The 21,869-nt window shown below is 37.4% G+C and overlaps 1 protein-coding gene across 1 annotated transcript in view; it reads right to left on the bottom strand.

The window, feature by feature from the left end:
- SHTN1 (shootin 1) overlaps window positions 1-21,869 on the bottom strand; it is a 109,705-nt gene that overhangs the window by 51,482 nt on the left and 36,354 nt on the right. The window contains exons 4-8 of the mRNA XM_070363311.1: window positions 15,300-15,394; window positions 10,146-10,314; window positions 8,054-8,151; window positions 6,038-6,119; window positions 1,089-1,183 (exon numbers count right to left, since the gene is read on the bottom strand). Of these exons, the coding sequence (XP_070219412.1) occupies window positions 1,089-1,183; window positions 6,038-6,119; window positions 8,054-8,151; window positions 10,146-10,314; window positions 15,300-15,394 (539 nt within the window). The remainder of the gene's footprint in view (window positions 1-1,088; window positions 1,184-6,037; window positions 6,120-8,053; window positions 8,152-10,145; window positions 10,315-15,299; window positions 15,395-21,869) is intronic.

Raw genomic sequence — 21,869 nt, 5'->3', positions numbered from 1 at the left:
CCAAGAAATAAGAGAATAAATATTTACTCACCTTTCATTAAACTCTCTGAATAAATTTAATCATAATATTTCAAATCAGACCTTCTCAGACTAAACTTTTATAGGGTTCATTGCTACCAGAGTTACCTTCAAGTATGGAAAAACTCTTGCACAAAACCATCATCTGATCTTCAAATGTCATTCCCATAACCCTGCACTTTGTCTTCCTTCTATACCTTGGGTACTTCCACCTAAGAATGCTTACATTTCCTTAGCTACCTTCCTTGAACCCACAGTAGGCAAACAGATTCAAAATATTTATACCTGATGGAGAAGATCTCATGTAGATCACATCATAAGCTGTTAACACATAACACATCATAAGCTGTTACAGCTCAGCCAACTGACGCCTCCTCATTTCCCTGGAAACCAGTCACAGAGCCGTGGAATACCCAACCACCACGTGTCAACAAAGTTAACCCAGAGCATGAGAAGCTCAAAACTCATCTCTAACATGAGAGGAAAGGCTCAGATAATGGGTGTATAACGTGTGTGACAATGTTCCACAGCAAGTGGCAGAATCAAGGCACACAGTGAGAGCGCTGAACAGTCACTGAAGACCATGATGTTCTTTCAGATGGTATACTGAGATGTAACCCAGTTTCTTAAGGCTTTTGGAAACATACAAAAGTCCTGCACTCAAACCGGACTTTAAATCACAAGTAATGGGATGGGTATCCCTAAATACAATTTATTTTCCCAGTATAGCATTTTCTAGTTTATAAAATTCTTATGAAGACTCATGCCATTTGATTTTACAATCCACTTGGTGAGGTTGGTATCATCACCCATGGTGAAAGTGAAGCCCAAAGAGGTTAAGAGTTGCTAGTAACAAACGACTACTACCCGAATGACATGGAAAAATGCAAACCCAGATCTCTGACACCAAGTTCAGTGAACTTGATACTATTCAAAATAGCTCCCTAGAGCAGATGATCTTTATTCAGAGTGACAAGTGTTTGTTCAACCTCAAAAAATGTTTTCATATGTCATCTGCAAAGCTCTTTAAAATATAAAACTAAAAAATGAGGTCTCTGCAAGACATTTACCTCTTGTGCAAATGACTCTGCTTTCTTTCGAAGGTCCTTCTCCAGCTCCAAGTTCACCTGCATTTCCTCATACTCTTCTACTGCTAGCATGGACACTTAAGAAGACAAGGAAAAGAAAATGGACAATAGGCCACACAGATTATTAGGCAAATGGATGAAAAAACCAGCATCGAAAAGATTCCTTATTCAGGCATACAAAACACCTACATTCACTGCTGGCTGGAATATAAATTAGATAACACCTTTTCAGAGACCAACCTGGCAATGTGAATCAAAAATCTAAAACTATTTATACCCTTTGACTCAACAATTCCACTTTTAGAAATGTATTTATTCTCCTAAGAGAATGAATCATGAACCTACAAAGATCTAATTGTAAAGGTGTTCTCTGCATCACTGCTGAAAATAATGAAACAATCTAGATGACCTAACATTGAGGGGTCAGTAAGTAAAGAAATATACAAGAAATATTCTGCCAACAGGATTACGTTGTACTGAGTGAGGTACAGTGAGGTGGATGAACCTAGAGCCTTTTATACAGAGTGAAGAAGAGAAAAACAAATATTGTTCATTCATGCATAGATAATGGAATCCAGAAAACCAGTACTGATGAACATGTTTTCAGGGGAAGAATGGAGATGCAGACATAGAGAACAGATGATGGGACACAGCGGGGGAAGGAGAGCGTCAGATGAATTGAGAAGGCAGCGTTGACATATATACACTACTATGCGTAAAACAGATAACCAGTGGGAAGTCGCTGGATAGCACAAGGAGGCCAGCCTGGTGCTCTGTGATGACCCAAAGGGGTGGGATGGGAGTGGAAAGGGACGCTCAAGAGGGAATGATTGATTTGCATGCACTGTTGTGCACTGCTGTATGGTAGAAACCAACATAAAAACATAAAAAATTATATTGTAGAGGCATATTTCCTAAATGGGAAAGACCTTCATGACATACCTTTAAAATGAGCTCATTTCTGTTTCTTAAAAGCCACATATAAAACACATCAATAAAAGTTTCACAGAGGAGGAAATATGTAAAAGGCCAACAAACATCTTTATCAGTAACCAAGGAGATGGAAAGTAAAACCATAGCTATCTTTTTATATTCACCAAAGAGGTGACTGCCAAAAATTTTAAAGTATAGCTATATCAAGTTTGGACAGGGCACAGAACAGTGAGAACAAACACACTGTTAACAGGCATATAAACTTACAGACCTACTTTAAAAATAATCTGGCATTATGTCGTGAAATCGAAGATAAAATATTACATTTGGTGTGTACGTTAGTGAAACTCTTTGATATTTGCACCAGAAGACATGTGTAAGAATTCTCATAACACGATGATTTGGAATAGCAAAAAACTGGAAAAAACTCAAACATCCACCAACTGGATACTGCTGCTGCTAAGTCGCTTTAGTCGTGTCCGACTCTGTGCGACCCCAGAGACGGCAGCCCACCAGGCTCCTCTGTCCCTGGGATTCTCCAGGCAAGAACACTGGAGTGGGTTGCCGTTTCCTTCTCCAATGCATGAAAGTGAAAAGTGAAAGTGAAGTCGCTCAGTGGTGTCCTACCCTCAGCGACCCCATGGACTGCAGCCCACCAGGCTCCTCCATCCATGGGATTTTCCAGGCAAGAGTACTGGAGTGGATACTAGATAAACAAATTTTGGTATAAACATAAATGAAATATTATACAGCAGAGAAAAACATACCACAGTAAAACCCTTTAATATGGATGAACCTCACAAATGCAAAAAGCTGCAGAAGGACACAGGCAAAATGACAGCATATATATCAAGTTCATGCAAAATTAAATAATATGCTGTTCAGAGATATATACATATGTGAAAAACTACAAATAAAAACTATGATAAAAATTCAATGAAGAAATACAAGTAGAGATTGATGTTCAGGGGTTGTAAAATACCAATGGATACAAAGACTATCCTTTTTGTTGGTATTTTCTTTATACTCCGTATACATTATAAACATATTTAACAAACAATTTAACCTGTATATATAGGCCTTTTGATTGAAAGATAGTTGATGCACAAAATTATGTTACAGGTGTACAGTATAGTGATTCACAATTTTTAAAGGTTATGCTCCATTTACAGTTATAAAACACTGGCTATATTCCCTGTGTTGTACAACATATCCTTGTAACTTATCTTATACATAATACTTTGTACCTCTTAGTCCCCTACCTGTAAATTGTCCCTCCGCTCCTTTCCTCTCCTGGAAGAATAAACACTAAAATGTTAACAGTGCTCATACCTGGACTATAAAAGTTGAGTTTTTTTTTTCCTTTTCCAATATGCATTTATACTTCCCACCGAAAAAAGTATGTTACCTGAATAAAAAGAAAGAAAAATGTATACGTGTGTGTGTGTGTGTGTATTAGTTGTTTCAAAGTATTATCCATGTTTATAACGAAAAGAAGCAGCTTTAGATCTGTAGAGACCTAAAGTCAGAGCTTTGAACTAAAGAATCCCTGTGGGCAGAAACCTTCAAAGGGAATATCCTGTCAAATAGGAGCAACATGAATTCTTTCCTACTTTTTGACATTTTGTTAAATAATGATATAGATGGGACAGAGGGAGTAATGGCGTCATCACCAAGTAGGTACCACATGGGTGGATAGTACATTGATCTCTCCATCAGATTCAGGCCAGGCACTCTCAACTCTGAGCTGAGTCATAGCGATAAAAAACTTTAAAAAGGCTCTCTTAATGGCTGCTTTCACAAGCTGTTCCTCCAGGGCACTTCAGTCTTAACTGACTAAGAACTGGTTTGCTGTGTAATGACATAGAATTTCAAACTTTGTACTCGGTCAATCTACCGCCTCCTCAGAGGAAAGACTAACAGTCTTGCTCAAGTGAAGCAATGTAAATGGTGGTTTGTGATGTGAATTATAGGTCCCTGAGAGCTAAATGATTCTCAAACCTATTTTTAAAAAGAAGTCCTAGGCAAGATAATTGACTTTCTTTCCTATGACCAGAACACTATGATAAAAAGTGAATTTTCACATGCCCTGGTCCTCTTAGATTCTGAAATAAACTGGGTTGGTCCTAGTCATGTATTCATGTACATAATCTCTCTCTCTTCCTAGATAGGGGGCTCCCTGAAGGCAAGGGCCATCACACTACCCTTTGTAGAAGCATGTTAATAGCATAGTGTATCACAACTGAAAATTCTTCTATACCATTTATATCTTCTTAAATGCACAAAGAGCAAAGGAAATGTTACAACCTAGTGCATCTCCCACACTTAGCTATAAGTTCATTTATTAAAAAGAAAAGAATCTCAATTCATGAATGACACAAAGATAGATAACCACCACCACTACCAACAGGGAAGGTCCTGGGTCTGAAAGGTTTCCTTTTCAAGTTGTAGTTTCTGAACTAGGAAAGACATTGGCTGAGGGGAAAAAGCAGAACAAAAAGCACATTAAGAGGCCCTGCTCCCCTTGAGAATTATGTTTGCACTTTAGCATAACTCCTTTGTTCTAAACCAGGAGACATAAGAAACAGCACCATGAGATTACATGCTATGCTTTATGACTAGGATGATAAAATCAAATTACACAGAATTTTCTCTAGAAGAAAGTTCCTTCTCGCCATGAGACCAAGTCTGCTTCTCCTGACGAAGAGGTAAATTTTTATGTGATTCACAGAAAAGATCATGAATCTCTCTTGGCTCTGGCTTCCAGGGAGCTCACAGCCAGACTTCAGGCACACAGGTAGGAAATGTGCAAGGACTTGGAGCAAGGAGGCACTTTGCATCTGAACACAGACTTTCACTTTCCCTGTGTCCTATTTTCCATATCCTCTTTTTAAAATTTTTTTATTGCAATGTATTTGTTTTACAATACTGTGCTGGTTTCTGCCATACATCAACATGAATCAGCCATACATATGTCCCCTCCCTCCTGAAACTCCCTCCCAACTCCCACCCCATCCCACTGCTCTAGGTGGTCAGAGAACACGGGCTTGAGCTCCCTATGTCACACTGCAAATTCCCACTGACTATATTTTATATATGGTAATGTATATGTTTCCATGCCACTCTCATATGGCACTAGTGGTAAAGAAACTGCCTGTTAATGCAGGAGACATAAGAGATGCAGGTTTGATCTCTGGATTGGGAAGATCCCCTGGAGAAGGAAATGGCAACCCACTCCAGTGTTCTTGCCTGGAGAATCCCATGGACAGAGGAGCCTGGCGGGCTATGGCCCACAGGGTCACACAGAGTCGGACATGAACAAAGTGACTTAGCAGCGCCCCCTTCCACACTGCGTCCATGAGTCTGTTCTCTGTGTCTGCATCTCCACTGTGCATGGACACAGAAATTTTGGTACATATATACAATGGAAAGCTACTCAGCTTTAAAAAAGAACGCATTTTAGTAGTCCTAATGAGGTGGATGAAACCAGAGCCTATTGTACAGGGTGAAGTAAGTCATAAAGAGAAAGACAAATATTGTATGTTAACATATGTGTATGGAATCTAGATATTACTAATGAAACTATTTCCTTTTCCTCTTAATTTAAAATTTTGTCATCTAATGTTGCAGGTATTTATGTAGATATCCCAATCACTGCTGGACTGAGGAGCGGTTTACTGAATAACCCTACCAGATACATAAATACCAATATGGCCATGGTCCCAGGATACATGTAGGACAAAAGAGGATTTAGGTCTGAAGTTTCAAAATGAGTGGGTTGTGAATTCCTTAAGCAGAAGCACTTTTAAATTTCCTCAGGCTCTAACTTAGGTGATAAAAGAACAGGAAATGAGAGAGACTCATTGCTAGACGTTAAGAAGACACAATATAGAAAACTTTTGCTACAACACTCTTTAGACACAGGTATAAAATAATACAAAATATATAGACACAAAGTAAGTTATAGATTTGAGAAAGAAAAGACTAGAAACACATACCTCTATTGCATTTTTCTAAGACTTTCCTCTGTTCAAGAACTTCCAAATTCAAAACATCTTTTTCTTGTTTAACTTTATTTACCTAAAAATGTGATATTGTGAGAGGAGAAAACATCCAAAATTGTAAAACATGACATGATGATGGGCGACTTAAACTACTGTTCAATTTTCAACCCGATGCTACACTAAAGCAGTCATTGCCTTCACTGTGTTAGGCTTTTATTAAAGCGTTTTTATAGCCTCAAAGTGTCTATTTAATTTAGGATATATACCTGGAACTTTACATATTCCAAATAGCATTAGCACTGCTCCTTAAATATGGCAATGTTCTAGTCATCCAACGTAAATGATTGACATTTCAAAAGGAAAAATCCAACTAGACTGCACCCAAAAAATACCTGAATCATTTAATCAGATATATAATATTAAATTTTGGCATTCATTTAACACTTTGATGACATTTGGCTTACGTAAAACATACACAGATTTTTTTTTTAATAAAAAAATGCTTTGACCTTTGACTTAAATAAAATACATATGAAAACCTCCCCCCAAAAAACTTCAATTTCTGAAAAAATTTTTGGCGTCACAGGAAAAGAGACTATCATAGTAGAGTTCTAAAAAAAGAATGTAAAGTTACATATAGGAAGTGGACAGATCTCAAAAGCATTATGTTGAATTTAAGAAGCAAGTTTATACAGTTAAAAACATTCAAAATACTAGTCATTGTAGTAGATATGTAAATGTAATCACTGAAATCATAAAAACCAAGTTCAGAATAATGGTTGCTTGGAGAAACAGGGCAGGGAGTCAGGAGAAAGCACTCAGGGAGAGATACACATGGGTTTCAATAATATGTTAATGTTTTATATACTGAACTGTGTAGTCAGCATATGGATGTTCATTACTTTGTTTTTTATACTTTTCAGATGTCTGAAATAATCATAAAAAAAACTAACTTCTGAAATGGCTTCCAATAATACCTCTAAGTGGGAGGGAAGAGAATCATCAATAAATAATTATAACTGAGAAATGGAATGCATCAAAATGTCTTTCTCTCCTATGATAACACTCAAGAAACAAGCTAAGATGATGGTCCTGAAAGGGCCCCTGAATCCATCAGCACTTCCAGAGAGTCTGTGAACTGGTCTCTTTTAGTACAAAGTATACTGTTGCTTTCTGTTTAAATTAGTAACTGGTACACCCTGCTCAGTGCTTCCAAAATATCTTTGTCCTTCTTCCCACTCACACTTACTGAAACAGTAACTGAGGCTGGTAGGTAGATGGGCACTGCTTCCCAACCTTTTTCACATTCTGGTCCTTAAGAATATGTGTATGGGAACTGGATGAGGCTGCTCACTGAAGGGACCAATACCCTGGGACACTTGATCACTGGCAAGATATCAAGGTGCTATAATACATCAGTTGAGAAACCTTGGGCTACAGACTCAGAACCACTGACACAAATTACATCGAGACTGCAAAGGCAGATTCTTCAAGCCATGTGCAAAGAAGGCTAAGTACGTGCTCTTGCTTTCACAGACAATTCAGAAGAAAAAATAAAAAGATTCTCCAAATACCCACTTGAACCCATTCTACCATCTACTATATATGCCTATGTTGGGAGGTACAGAGGAGGAGAGCCTTTCTCTACTGAGTTTGCCCTCGACTAGAGAAGCAAAATCATTCTTCACCAGAAGCAACAGTGTGTGATTTCAGATGCAGGTATCATTGTCACAAATCTGCAAACAGTGAAACATGCGGGATAACAGGAAACACTTCGATGCTATTTTAGTGCATTATTTCTTGAGCTACAGAGTGGGCCCATGAATGTTTATGATCTTATTTTCTATACCTTTTTGTAGGTCTGGAATAGTGGGGACAAGAGAAAATTAAAATTGGTAGTACATGGTTCTCGTGTCAGAAATAAGCTTCCAACAGCAAGGTTTTGATGCAGCCTGTCCCCAAGCATCTCCAAGCACTAAAGGTCCTGCCTTTCGGGCCTAAGATACATACTTCTTCTGTTACTTCTACAAGTCTGCTCTTGAGATTTTCCAGTTCGATGGCTAATATCTTCTTTTCCTCCTGAACAGATACAATTTGATCTCGAAGTTCTGCATTTTTAAAGAAAAAATAAAGACTTATTTTTAAAAGAAGAAATCAATCTTGTCAGAAGAATTGAAAATACCAGTCCATGAGCAGTTTACTGTCAAAGGTTTTCAACAATTAGAAGGAAAAGGAAGCAGGAGAAGACAATGGAAATTTCACTTGTTCCCCTCCCCTAATATAGCTATGTTCCTTAAATTTTCTATCAGGCATTCTATGTTAAATGTACTAGATTATGTTTTCTCTGCATTGTATCAAACCTATATTCTAGAAACTCTCTGGCATTTTAGAAGTAGGATTTTTTAAGCTTTTAGCAAAACAAATTAAGGCATTGTACTAATTTCTTTTTTATTTTATAATGGCCATGGGCTCTTGTCACAATGCAATACAAACAAACAGGGCAGCTAACAATTTGGAGATTTTGATTTAAAGGAAAAAACCCTGACGTGCTGCCAATTTATAGCCCTTAAATATTATTTGAACTGACTCAAAATATAACCTATTTGAAAAAGGGTTAATTCTAATAATTTTCTCTCCAGAGTTGTGGGTGTTTTGTTTCTTAATTTATTTCGTATTTCATATTATTGAGATTAACTGAAAACTGTTACTAGAGTGAAAATATTAGGCACTATAAGTGCAAAAGCTTCTGGTGTTATATTAAAGTTACTTCTACCACTCAAATGTTAAAAAAAAAAAAAAATACATGGACTAGCACAGTACTTAAATTTATACCCAGGCCCACATAGTTTTGCCACTTAGCTTTTAAGTGCTTTTAATTTCTTACCCTTCTCCAAGGACAATAAGAAATGCTCTATGTGGTTATTTACTAGTAAATTAAATCAAACTTTTTACATGAACCCAGATTAATGAAGGGGTTCTCAAGAGACTTATTTCAAAACCACTTTCTCCACTGCCAGACTAATCTTGAAAAAGAATCAGAAACCATACTATTCAAGATCTAACAGAAGGGAGAAATAGAAACAAAAGGAAAGCCTTTAAACTTCCTCTCCCGGTTCCTGCCAACATAAATACAATTTTTTCTTAGGTGAGAGGGTAAGAGGGGCTTCCCAGGTGGCTCAGTGGTTAAGGAATCTCCCTGCCAAGGTAGGAGATGCAGGAGACGCAGGTTTGATTACAGGGTCAGGAAGATCCCTTGGAGGACGAAATGGCAACCCACTCCAGTATTCTTCCCTGGGAAAGCCCATGGACAGAGAAGCCTGGCGGGCTGTGGTCAGTCCATGGCATCACAAAGAGTTGAATATGACTTAGCAATTGAGCACACACAGGGTTAAAATGGCTTTCTTTTTACTTTCTTCTTTATATTTCCAGGTTTTATCTATCAAACCAACAAATATTCTTGACAGATACAGTAAGTTAAAATGCTCCAATAATTACCAAGCCCCAGACTGTTTTCCTACATCCTAAACTATATGTGTGTGCTTCTTTATTGAAAGAGTTACTGTGCACTTCACAGACGTATTGTGTGGTTTTGCCTTTTGGAACTATGTGGGGACCAACATAGTTGCTTAATACTACATATTGCTTCTAGCTCATTGCCTGAGTCTTAGAAGAAGTTCTTAGAGGGCAGAGACAAAGCAACTTCAGGAGGTATCTTCCCAAAGATTTCAACAGAGAAATCAACAGACTAATAGAGGGTGTTGGCTAAATACATTTTTATTCATTCTTTCTTTCTTTTAACAAAAATATCTTAATACGCAGTCCTATCCTTAAGACATGTATAGGTTAACTGACTGTTCCTGTCAAGATGGCGCTTTCAAAAGTACCTAATCCCAAACAAGAAAGTAACTCATAAAGCTACGGTCATCATGATTCTCAACCAGACTACCCTCTGGGACAAATAATCAGGACTTTTTTCCAAAAAAGGACCCAGGCATCAGTATTTATGGAAATCCTTATGTAATTTCAATGTGCAACCAGGGTTGAGAAGCATTATCCTAATAGGAGTCAAAACCACGTTCAATAATTAAGCCAGGAATCCTACCTTTGATCTGCTTCTGACACTGTACTGAGACGCAAGTCTTGGCAACATCCTCCGGATCCATCGCTGAATCTTCATCATCAATGTTAATCTCCTCAGTTATTACATCTGGCCCCAGCTTGGCCATGTATAACATGCTGATTCTTTTCAATGCTTTATTTTCTTTATTTAACTAAGGCAAATATAAAGACAGTTATTTTAATAGCAAGTGAGTGTCTCAGGTTTTTATACAACAGTCAAATTGTCTTTTTGTCTACACATTCATCAACATTCACAGCATGAAACAGAAGAGTCACTAAATATTATTTTGTTTATACTTTTTAACATTAAACTAATTAAGTAAGACCTATGCCTTACAGCATGTGAAAATGCTAGTTATAACTAATACAAGAAAAATTAAGATAAAACACCAGTATAGATTATATCGAATTTCAATTTATCCAGTCATTAATAGTCCTAATTTAAGACACTTTATTTGGTTTGATGCTGTGCTGTGAACACCTTTTATATGTTTGTCCCGCACTCCCTGTTTTCGAGACATTGCCACTGCCTCTTCATGTTCCACATAATTTCTGGAACAGCCAAGTTCTCCCAAAGCAATTCCTGTTCTCCTGGACAGGAACTCCTGTCCACGTGTCTGGATGTACAGTAGCTACTGGCAACCACATCACACTACTCAACCGAGGAGTAGAGAAAGGCAGTCAGCAGCAAGGCCAAAATGGAGCCAAAGTGCAGAGAGACAGAGAAAAGCAACAGACACTGGGTTTCCCACAGGGTTCCAGTCCATTCCTAAAATGCTACTAGCTCATGGATTCTATGGGATTCTCCAATATCCCTCTGAACAAACTCCTACTTTTTTCCCGCTTTTCTTGCTTAAACTAATTCAAAATGTGTTTCTGTCTATTTCTAGAATTCTAATAATACACAATAGAAGAAAGTTCAAGATATGTTTCTATTATCTCTATGTCATTGCAGATAAAGCAAACCTAATTCATTGATGTATTTAGTACGCCCTTGATGTAAAAAATGAGTTGGTTATTAATTATCATTACCTTCTTTAGCTCCTGTATTCATGTGCGTATAAATGTTAGTACAAAGCACACACAAAGACTAAATTCGATCCAAAGTCCACTGAAGGAAAATATGATTTTGCTTTATTCCCAAGACTAAAATATGAAAGATCTTCTCTTATTTAAGTAGGAAGTGTTTAGTAGATTGCTTTCTCTAGTATAAAATGTAAGATAGAGAAATGTGCTTGCATTTAGTAAGGGCTGTTGGCCATCAAAACAAGTTCTGAGTTTAATAACTGACACTGAATATAAATACAAATAGAAATAACTCACCAGAACGCTAAAGGCCCTTCTCTATGTAAACCTTACACCAGAATAAGATGTTTAGTATGGCACTTGTCTGGCTTTGGTCCTTCATTTGTCATCATGATTAGGATCCCTCAGGATTTCTCTCAGGGAAAGCCCAGCCCATATCACTAGCAAGGTCTGGAACACAAGAGGTTCCCTGACCTCTCTGGGGAATCAGGAAGGATTACTCAGGAATGGCTATGAACCCTTCCCTGGATTCTTCCTGGGAAGGCTGGCGAGATCCATTCAAGGAATCAGGCACAGACTTTTACTCCCAGTCCCCAGACATAGCTCCAGCTTATAGCTCTCCATATTGCAGGAGAGGATCAGAAATATGATAAGAGACCCACGATTTCCCAATCTCTCTTCCTTCAGATGGACAATTCAAGTAAGCACTGTCGTGGCTTCTTTGAACCATGAATGCTAGAGCACGGCACTAGAGGCTCAAGGATCATTGTCAGTTCTCAAAGGATGATATCTTTTCAGAATGCAGGGAAAAAAGAACAATTTCAGAAAAGAGTGGAAAAACTCAAGAGCTAATTTGTAATTCTGCCTCCTAATAAACAAATGGTTCCCAATCCAGCACATTACAATCTGTAGAGTTAAAAAAAAAAAAAAAAAACTTCCCATTATTTGGCCTGAGGAAGCAGGCCCTCCCACCAGGCCAAAAATCTCTGGCAATAGAGTCCAGCATAGTACTTCTTCAGGGCTTCCCAGGTGATTCAAATGTACATCAATACTAAGACTAATTGACACGGAGGAATGCAGTACTTGGGTATATATTTCTATACAATTAGCAACAGCAGTACTATAGCAGAGCTGAGAATACAGCTCTGCAATCAAATTCTGTCTCTGCCTCTAGAAAATCTTTCAGTGTCAGTTTTCTCATTCGCTACTAAGGATTAAAATAGTTTCCATCCCATAATATGCAGATTAAATGACATATTATATATAAAGCATTTAACATAGTGACTTACAGTAAAAATTCAGCAAATATTAGCTAATAGTAACAAAAGAGATTTATTTTGTTACTAATTTTCCTTCAGAAATCATTTATAAGCTAGTATTCTTCAACCAAGGCATTTATCTATACAAAGTTCCTTTCCCCATGAAAAACTGAAAATACTCATTTTTGCCATCTGATGCTTAACGTATTACTTTCCAGGCCACCATCAAAGTAACATCTGATAACGTAACAGTTAACAGTTCTGCCCTCAAAAGAGTTTAATGCTCCTATCAAACCAGGCGCCAGTATCTACCAGCTATTTGGCTGTAATACCATTACTCTATTCAACAAAGTTACTTTCTCAAGAAAAAAGCCAAACATAATTTCAAAAGTCTTCTCTGGAAACATCATTTTCATATTCTGAAAGAAGAAAATACAAGATTTATACACATGAAGTCTTATGACCATACGAAGTAGAAATTTTTGAGAACTCTGAATTCACAAACTTAAGCTAAGCAATGTCACTGCAGTTATTAGCCATCAGGTTATATAGGTTAACGCACACTACTTCTGTTTCAGAACTCTTCTAAGTTAGAAGGCAAAAATAAACCTTTCATAACCCTATAGGAACAGAACCTTGTGCTATATTCAAATTTAAACAGGGTTTTTATATAGAGCACAGTTTAATGGATAGTTAAAGATACAAAATAAGCATGTTAAACAGACTTGGATCATACAATTTAAATAACTGGCCTATATTCTATTGGTTTAACTTTCACATTTCAGCAAGGCAAAGCATCCATACTTGCTTCTAAGGAAATAATGTAAATTGCATCATAAGAATTAAACATTCTATTTGCCCTTAATTTGAGAGCAAAGACTTAGAAAAATAAGAACTTACAGAAACTTTGCTGTTTAGAAAATGAAAACTATTTTCAAAAATGACAATTAATACTTAAATCAGGATGTGTTACTTTCATTTATTGATCACACATATAATGAGGCTTCCAAACTTTGTATACAAAGCTGTAGCTTCTTTCACATCGATTGAGCATATTGATAGCATTTAATCGAATAGATTTTTTTGGTTTTTTATTCTAAAGTCCACATACACTGTATCCTAAAGTACACTGTACCCTCAAAAACAAACCATTTGTCCATTTTCAAAAGGGCTTCTTAAGAAGACAAACTCTACATTAAGGGTCTTATTATCAACACTAAACCGTAAAAATGACCCCAGAGATTAGTAACACATTGTCATAGCCAGGGACGACTATACAGTCACCTGGCAACTTTGTCAACATTCCCACGCCTGGGCCATATTCCTAGAGCAGTGGGTCTGGGTATTCTTAAGAAATCAATCCTGGTCTACCTTGAAAATTATGACATGATAATTGCAGGTTAGATGCGTGAATTCTTCCACTCAAAATCAACTTAAATACAAAAGGGGGGAAAACAATAAAATAATTTTTAAGGGGACCAATGATTAAAGTCATCATAAACAAAGTCTGTCCCATTTTCACTTCGGTCCTAATTCAAGGTTATCCTGTCATTTAAGATGAAACAACAGCCATCTAGGGAACAGAATTAACCTGGTCAAAGTCACGTATGTCCAAAATTATGTAACTGGTAATAAAACCTGTATATACTCCCTCCCAAACCATTGTTTTCCATAAACTGCCAATCCTGAGAGATAGGGTTCTCACTTTGGATGTACTATAGCAACAGGAATACTTGTTAAAAACAAGAGAAAATACAGAAACTATCCTTAGCTGCTATAAGATTTAGAACAGCTAGTATGCTCCACATACATTTTTCCTACTTGGCCCAAAAGAAGAAAAGGAAAAGAAATTCAAACAGTATTATGAACTTGTGAACACTAGTGATATACAGAATAGAAGCTCCATGTTATCATTCTTTTTAAAGCAACGGCCTCTATTGCTATAGATTCTTTGGACAAATAATAGAAGAGAAGCCATATACACACATTAATATACTTATTTAGGTTCTGCCTGCATATCTTACGAATTCTAATGTAGTGTCGTTATGCAAACAATTAAGCAAATACCTCTAGCAAGCACAATGCTAATGCACATAGATTAAATTGACCGATTGACTGTCTGATGTATAGAATTTCAGGAGCACCCAAAGGAACACTATGGAGGTAGGTGACAGTGGAGAGGGCAAAAAACAAAACCAGCATCACTAATGAAATCTGGCTGAAAATCGCTGTAATCCATTTTCTGATGAAGTGGTTCAGATGCATTTTGCCCAACCCAAAACACGTAAGACAGAGATAAAAATATTCCTTAACAATAATGTACTTCTGATGAGATAGAATATAGAAAATTACACACTTGGTAAATTCATCAGCTAGAAGCAATCAGTGGAGCACTGGAGGTCACCTTTAGCATGCCTTCACTCTGCTTTCACAAATAATCACCTGAAATGTACAGTCTGAGGCTGACTTTTTCATCTGATTCAAACAGAAAACACTCATTGCTCTTTTATGTCACTTTCAGTTAGTTTTAAACTTGGTTAGCATTTTAACCAAATGCACAGACATCAGGCAAGTCGAGTTCAACCAGCCACTCTGGGACCATTTTCATAGGCAAAAAACACATAGAAATACTGAGATACACACATACAAACACTTTTTTTTATAATCAAAAGAATCTTGGCATTAAGACAGATATTTGCATAATCACATTTCAGGATTCTGAGACCTCTGATGAGGATCAGAATCAATTGATTAGAGAGCTAGAAAAGCAGAAGAAAATAGAGGTCACTATGCAGAAAAGCAAGTTGAACTTTAAAAGCTCAGGTAGAATTCCTTTATATGAAATGTCTCACCTTTGTTGCCAAAGCTTCAGCACTTTCTCGACAAGTCTTCTCTATTTCAAGATGGTTCTGCATAAAATTCACTTCCTCTATAACCATGTGAGAAACTAGGAATGAGGGGGAAAAAGTCTTAGCATTCAGAGTTAGTCAGCTATTCCAGAAGCCCACACATCTTGTCCCATGATTAAGAATACTGTAATTCTTTAGCTGGCCAGACCTTTAGCTATCACGGAAAAAAAAAATGTTGAAGATGCTGCTCTGATTAAATCTTAGCTAATATTTGAATGTAAAAAGAAAAAAGACAACAAAGAACTTTTATGGCTATTACACACATTTTAGGAAAGCTACTGAGAATTTTTTTGAGTCTCTTTTCTATGTAGCTGTCTATATAACTATAGACATGTCTGCTAATTTAAACAAAAGAACCTCTCATAAATTAAAAGTGGCAAATATAATTTCCTTTTCTTAGCAGAATATAACTTAGGCATCTATTCAGGAAAACCAGCTAAAGAGAAATGTTTAAAAATAAATCTTACATATTGATCTCATAACTAGAATAACAATGTGACAGCTTAACTAAATTGAGTATTTCAATAGTAGTCTTTATTACTGACAAAGTATTTCATAAACTCCAGGGCAGAAAACTATAGCAAGAAGATTTTTGCACTAAGTGATGATAAAAATTGATGGTAACAAATTGCTTCTCACATCACAGACTGTCAGGAAGATTAAAAAAAACAACAAACTCGATGTTTAACCAATGTTTCAAAAACAGCAATTCTCAGACTTTTTGGTATCTGGTTTATATAAATGAGATTCAAAAGTATAAAATAATTTAAAACTTGAGTTATACTTTGTAGATCAAGTAAGAAAAATGCCAAATCCTTTCACCCATAATTCTAGTTGAAAAGAAAATGCTCAGAACCTCAAACTTAACTGTAGACATGTATATTTATTGATATTTGTTTGGCTTACAAAAAAAAAGAAAAATTAAGGGCACAGAAACGTGAAACCCAACAAAGTTAGGGAAAAAGCACTGGGCTCACATAACACAAAGACAGATTACTTTTGCTTCATTTAAGCTTAATTAACCTGCAATTATGATTAAACTCAGGGGAAAAAATTTCTCTCCAAATTAAATACAAAAATGTATTACTTCCTAAGTCCATCCAAAGTTCTTATTATGTTAATATTCAAATTCATAAAGCAGCACTAAATGGCCAGAAACATCTCTAACCTTGACATTTTTTCAGGAGTAATAATGATCCGCAGCAAATGCAGGCCAACCAAAAACCACTTAACTAATTAGTAGTTGCAGTCACCGAGAAAAACATGAATCAACACTGTTATTACAAGTGGCACATTTGAGTGGCATCTAATTATGACTTGATGAGCACGATACTTGCATTATCAACATTACTACTGCATCCCATCAGGGCCTAAAAGCTGCTGATGGCATTGACTTCGAGAAACTCCCCCTCAATGGTACAGCAGCACCCAACAATCGGCTTGGCAGGGGCCCCCCTCACTAAATGACACGTTAAGCGTAATTACTGGTAGACATTGTAAATAAACAGGATTGGAAGTGAAAATTGTACCAAGTGCATAAGACACAATCTGACACATTGGAAGTGGCAGCCTTAATTGAGAGTTTCTTTGACTGCTCAAGATCATTTCAACTGCATTTCTCAGAGGACAGTGATTATAACTGTGGAGACAGACGGCATAATGGTATCGGCACTGCTGACAGAGCAGTGAATTAAACTGTATCTGCTGCTGTGTGAAAGCCTTGATGAGAGGTACAGATGCCGTAGCGGTCTTATCATTATAACACAATGGTCATGTTGTCATCAACCTTTCTGGCTCCAATTGAAAAGAAATGATTGTGTGTTGAAGCTCTCCCCCACCCCCCCCCACAGCACCCCCCCTTCTCCTCTTCTATCTCTTGTTCTGAATAGAACCAATTTTCAGAGAGCTATGAAATCACGCAATAGGTCCTAAAATGCAGCTGCTTGGCATACAAACGGGTCCCCATTAAACTGGAATCACACACAATATGTGTTTATGCCAGAAGAACAAATAGAAGCTGAACACAGGCCAAGTTTATTCACACACACAAAGACCATGTAGCTCTTCATCAATATAATTGCCTTTTATATTGTAGTTTAAATAATAGGCTCTATTATTTCCTTAAAGTCCTAATATTCCTGGCATTTTATCACTATGTTTACAAGGTAGGTTCTTCAAAACTGTGAAGGAAAGAGAAAAGACACCCACACAATTTTTACAACATCAAATATTACTTCAAATTTTTAGCCTTAACTACTTGACACCTTCTACCACAATCTGGTATTTCTATCATAACAAAAACATAAACACTCTGCATTTTTCATAGGAATTTGACTTTTTATTCAATAATATTCTTGCTCATAGAAGAGTAAGAAAAATCATTTCACACTAGAAAGGTTTAGCCCCACACTAGAAACGTTTAGCCCCAGTAAAGAGAGAGAGGAAAACAACAACAATACTTATTTTCTAAACATTTTGTAAAAAGTTGCCCTGTAATTTAACTTGATAAACTTAGCTGGGCAAAGCTAGTCCACATTTTCTCCAGTTCTGATCCAGTATACTCCATCAGGTAGGTTTTTATTTCTTCTTATAAGAGGGAACAGTGGAAAACTTAAATTGTGCTTTAATTTTCAATTTAAAAAATTATCCCAATGCTAAGCTGACACCAGAGAAACCTACTTACAAACTTTCTAGATCCAAAAGAGAGGAGCATATTTCAAAGGGCATTTGTATCTTTACAAAGGATGATCCAATTTCCAAAACCAAAAGTCAGGTCACCTGACATGAAACAAATTATTTTTTGTGTGGCACTGTGTGGCACGTGGGATCCTAGTCCCTCAACCAGGGATCCAACCAGTGCCCCCTGCAGTGGAAGTATGGAGTCTTAACCAATGGATGCCAGGGAAGTCCCAGAAATTTTTTTTTAATATATAAATTTATTTACTTTCAAATGATAAAATTTTTTTAAAACTTTAACTGTCCATATAATGATTTGCCTATAGCCCTAAATTCAGGCTTTCCTCATAATATCCACAATCCATGACCCAGTGCTATACCTAAAACACCTATAATTTGGATGACAAAAAGGGTTAAAAAAGAAAAAAGATGAACTTTAAATAAAATGACCCTACTGCAGCTGTGTTTTTTAAAAATCCTAGTATTTTAGAAATACATACTGAAATATTTACAGATCAAATGATATGATGACTGGAATTAGTTTCAAAATAATCTGAGGTCAGTAAGAATAGGTGTATGAATGTACAGAAGAAGACAAGACTGGACACAAACTGACAACTTTTGAAGCTGTGTGGTAGGTGCATGGTGGGGACGGTTCATTATATACTTTTTACTTTTGTACAAGCTTGACACTTTCCATAATAAACGTTTTTCTTAATGACTCTCAGAATTCAGAAGTATAACCTGAAAGAGTATCAACTGCTGCTTCTATCAGTCTAGTCGAATTAGCAAAGTCTGTCTCTCCTGTTCTATGACCCCAAAACATGCTCATACACTTGCCATCATAGAATGTATCACACTGTAGGGGCACTGGGGTTCTTTTAATTTGCTTTGTCTTCCACTGAGTGAGCATCAGGGCAGAAAAATTCTTCATTCATGGCTGACTCTCTTACACCCAGCACAATGCTACGTACAAAAGTAGGTATTCATGTCCGTGTGTGTCTGATGACTGAAACCATCTCAGGCCTAGGTTCACATGTGAACACCCCTCTCAGAGGAATGTTCCCCGTAGCACAGAATGGCTTAGGAAACAACCACTATCACCGTTTATCGGGCCAACAATGTGTCTATTGTGTGCTGAGCCCTTCACATGTGTCTGCTCAAAGATCCTCACAACAATCTTACGAGGTAGGCATTACCAGAGCAGTTCTTGTATTTGAGAACACCGAGGCCTGGAGAAGTTAAGGAACATATCCCAGATTACAGAGTTCTAACTGGTAAAGGCCAGCCAAAGCTATGTCTAGAGGACTCCAATTGTCTATGTTCTTTTCTAATTGCTCATATTTAAAAAGTGCCATCCCACCCAGGGTGCTGCTTCCTGAGCAAAATTCCTCTCCATTCAGCCCATTCTCAGCAATCTTTAGAGGCAGGATATCTCTAATGTATACATGGCAAACATACTATAAATTCTCCTGCAGTATTGGATTACTTAGAAAGGTTTTCATGTAGTGAGAAAACAATCATGAAAGCTAGCAGGTATGCAGGAAAATTGGTAGGCCCTAAAAGAGAGCAAAGGATCTAATGCTGAGTGGCCTAAAAGACATGAAGGAACTTCACCTTTACTTCCATCTGTCTTTCCAGGGAACATGGCTTTGCTCAGCAGTGGTGTACTTTGTCCAGAAAGACAAGAGATAGACTCGGGAAGAGCTGGTAGAGAGCCAAGAATCACAGGGAAATATGGGCAAAACCAGCTAGGAAAAGTATGCCAGGCTAGGAAGAGTTGACCCCGACAGTCTAACAAAGCTTTTTCTCACACTCATTTGGCTGTTCTTCCTACACTAAGAGAACTAGAACTAGTAGGGAAGCATTACAGGGAGGCAGATTTCAATTTTGTACCAAATGAAAACTTCCCCTGGTGCTGTCCAAATGTGGAGACTGTGTCCCGAAACTTATTCATGGAGGGTAAATGATATGAACTCAGTACTGAAGGGCAGTCAAGCCCTGGATGGCACAGTAAATGAGATGATGGTAGTAGCAACAACTAGTGTTTACAGAGTGTAGTGCCAAGCCCTGTGTTCAGCACTTTTTACATGGGTTATCTCATTTAATCCTCAAACAGCCTACAAGGTACGGTCATTTATTTCACTTTTACTAGTGCAGAAATTAATTGCTCGGGGCATACAGGGATTCACAGCAAATGGTGTTTCTCACTGGTGAAAACTGCCTCATTCCCTTCCAAATCTGAATTGCCACCCTCTGTTCTAAAGTCATGAACCGTTTATCTCAGGCACAGTTTTTTAACAGATAAAGTTTTCTTAGTTTTCATTTTCTGTTCTTTTCAGACTGAGTGAAGAGTCAATACTCTGTCTTCCTGCCATCCAAATGTAAACTAGGCTGATGCAGTAAAGGTAAAAACTCAATGAATACAATAATAAAGGTGAATTCTTTCAGGCTCTGAGTTGTTCATAAAGAGAAATGCAAATTTTTTAAACTATCAAAGATATTTAGAGGAAGAGAAAGGGAAAAGAGAAATGGTAGATGAAAGCAAAGTTTACATGTTACTCTAAAGGTAATTATTTTCTTTTTAGATTCTACATATAAGGATGTTATAGGGGCAATCCTAAGACGGCAGAGGAATAGGACAGGGAGACCACTTTCTCCCCGACAAATCCATCAAAAGAACATTTGAACACTGAGTAAGTTCCACAAAACAACTTCTGAATGCTGGCAGAGGACATCAGGCACCCAGAAAAGCAGCCCATTGTCTTCGAAAGGAGATGGAGAAGTCTCGAGGCTACTGTAAGAATAAGACTGAAAACCAGAGTCAGGAGGCTTAAGTCCAAACCCTGAGAACACCAAAGAACTCCTGACTCCAGGGAACATTAATCGGTAGGAGCTCATCAAACGCCTCTACACCTACACTGAAACCAAGCACCATCCAAGGGCCAACAAGTTCCAGAGCAAGACATACCATGCAAATTCTCCAGCAACACAGGAACACAGCCCTGAGCTTCAATATACAGGCTGCCCAAAGTTACTCCAAACCCACTGACATCTCATAATTCATTACTGGACACTTCATGGCACTCCAGAGAGAAGAAATCCAGCTCCACCCACCAGAACACTTACATAAGCTTCCCTAACCAGGAAACCTTGACAAGCCACCTGTCCAACCCCACCCACAGCGAGGAAACGTCCACAATAAAGAGGAACCACAAACTGCCAGAATACGGAAAGGCCACCCCAAACACAGCAATATAAACAAGATGAAAAGGCAGAGAAATACCCACAGGATAAATGCCCACCAAACCAAACAAAAGAGGAAGAGATAGGGAATCTACCTGATAAAGAATTCTGAATAATGATAGTGAAAATGATCTAAAATCTTGAAAACAAAATGGAGTTACAGATAAATAGCCTGGAGACAAGGATTGAGAAGATGCAAGAAATGTTTAACAAGGACCTAGAAGAAATAAAAAAGAGTCAATATATAATGAATAATGCAATAAATGAGATCAAAAACACTCCGGAGGGAACCAACAGTAGAATAACGGAGGCAGAAGATAGGATAAGTGAGGTAGAAGATAGAATGGTAGAAATAAATGAAACAGAGAGGAAAAAAGAAAAACAAATTAAAAGAAATGAAGACAATATCAGAGACCTCTGGGACAATGTTAAAAGCCACAACATTTGAATCATAGGAGTCCCAGAAGAAGACAAAAAGAAAGACCATGAGAAAATACTTGAAAACTTCCCTAAAATGGGGAAGGAAATAATCACCCAAGTCCAAGAAACCCAGAGAGTCCCAAACAGGATAAACCCAAGGTGAAACATCCC

Source organism: Bos mutus, chromosome 26 (genome assembly GCF_027580195.1).
Source record: "Bos mutus isolate GX-2022 chromosome 26, NWIPB_WYAK_1.1, whole genome shotgun sequence".
Lineage (NCBI taxonomy): Eukaryota > Metazoa > Chordata > Mammalia > Artiodactyla > Bovidae > Bos > Bos mutus.
Note: the sequence above shows the minus strand (reverse complement) of the source record. Positions and strands in the feature narration are given on the sequence as shown.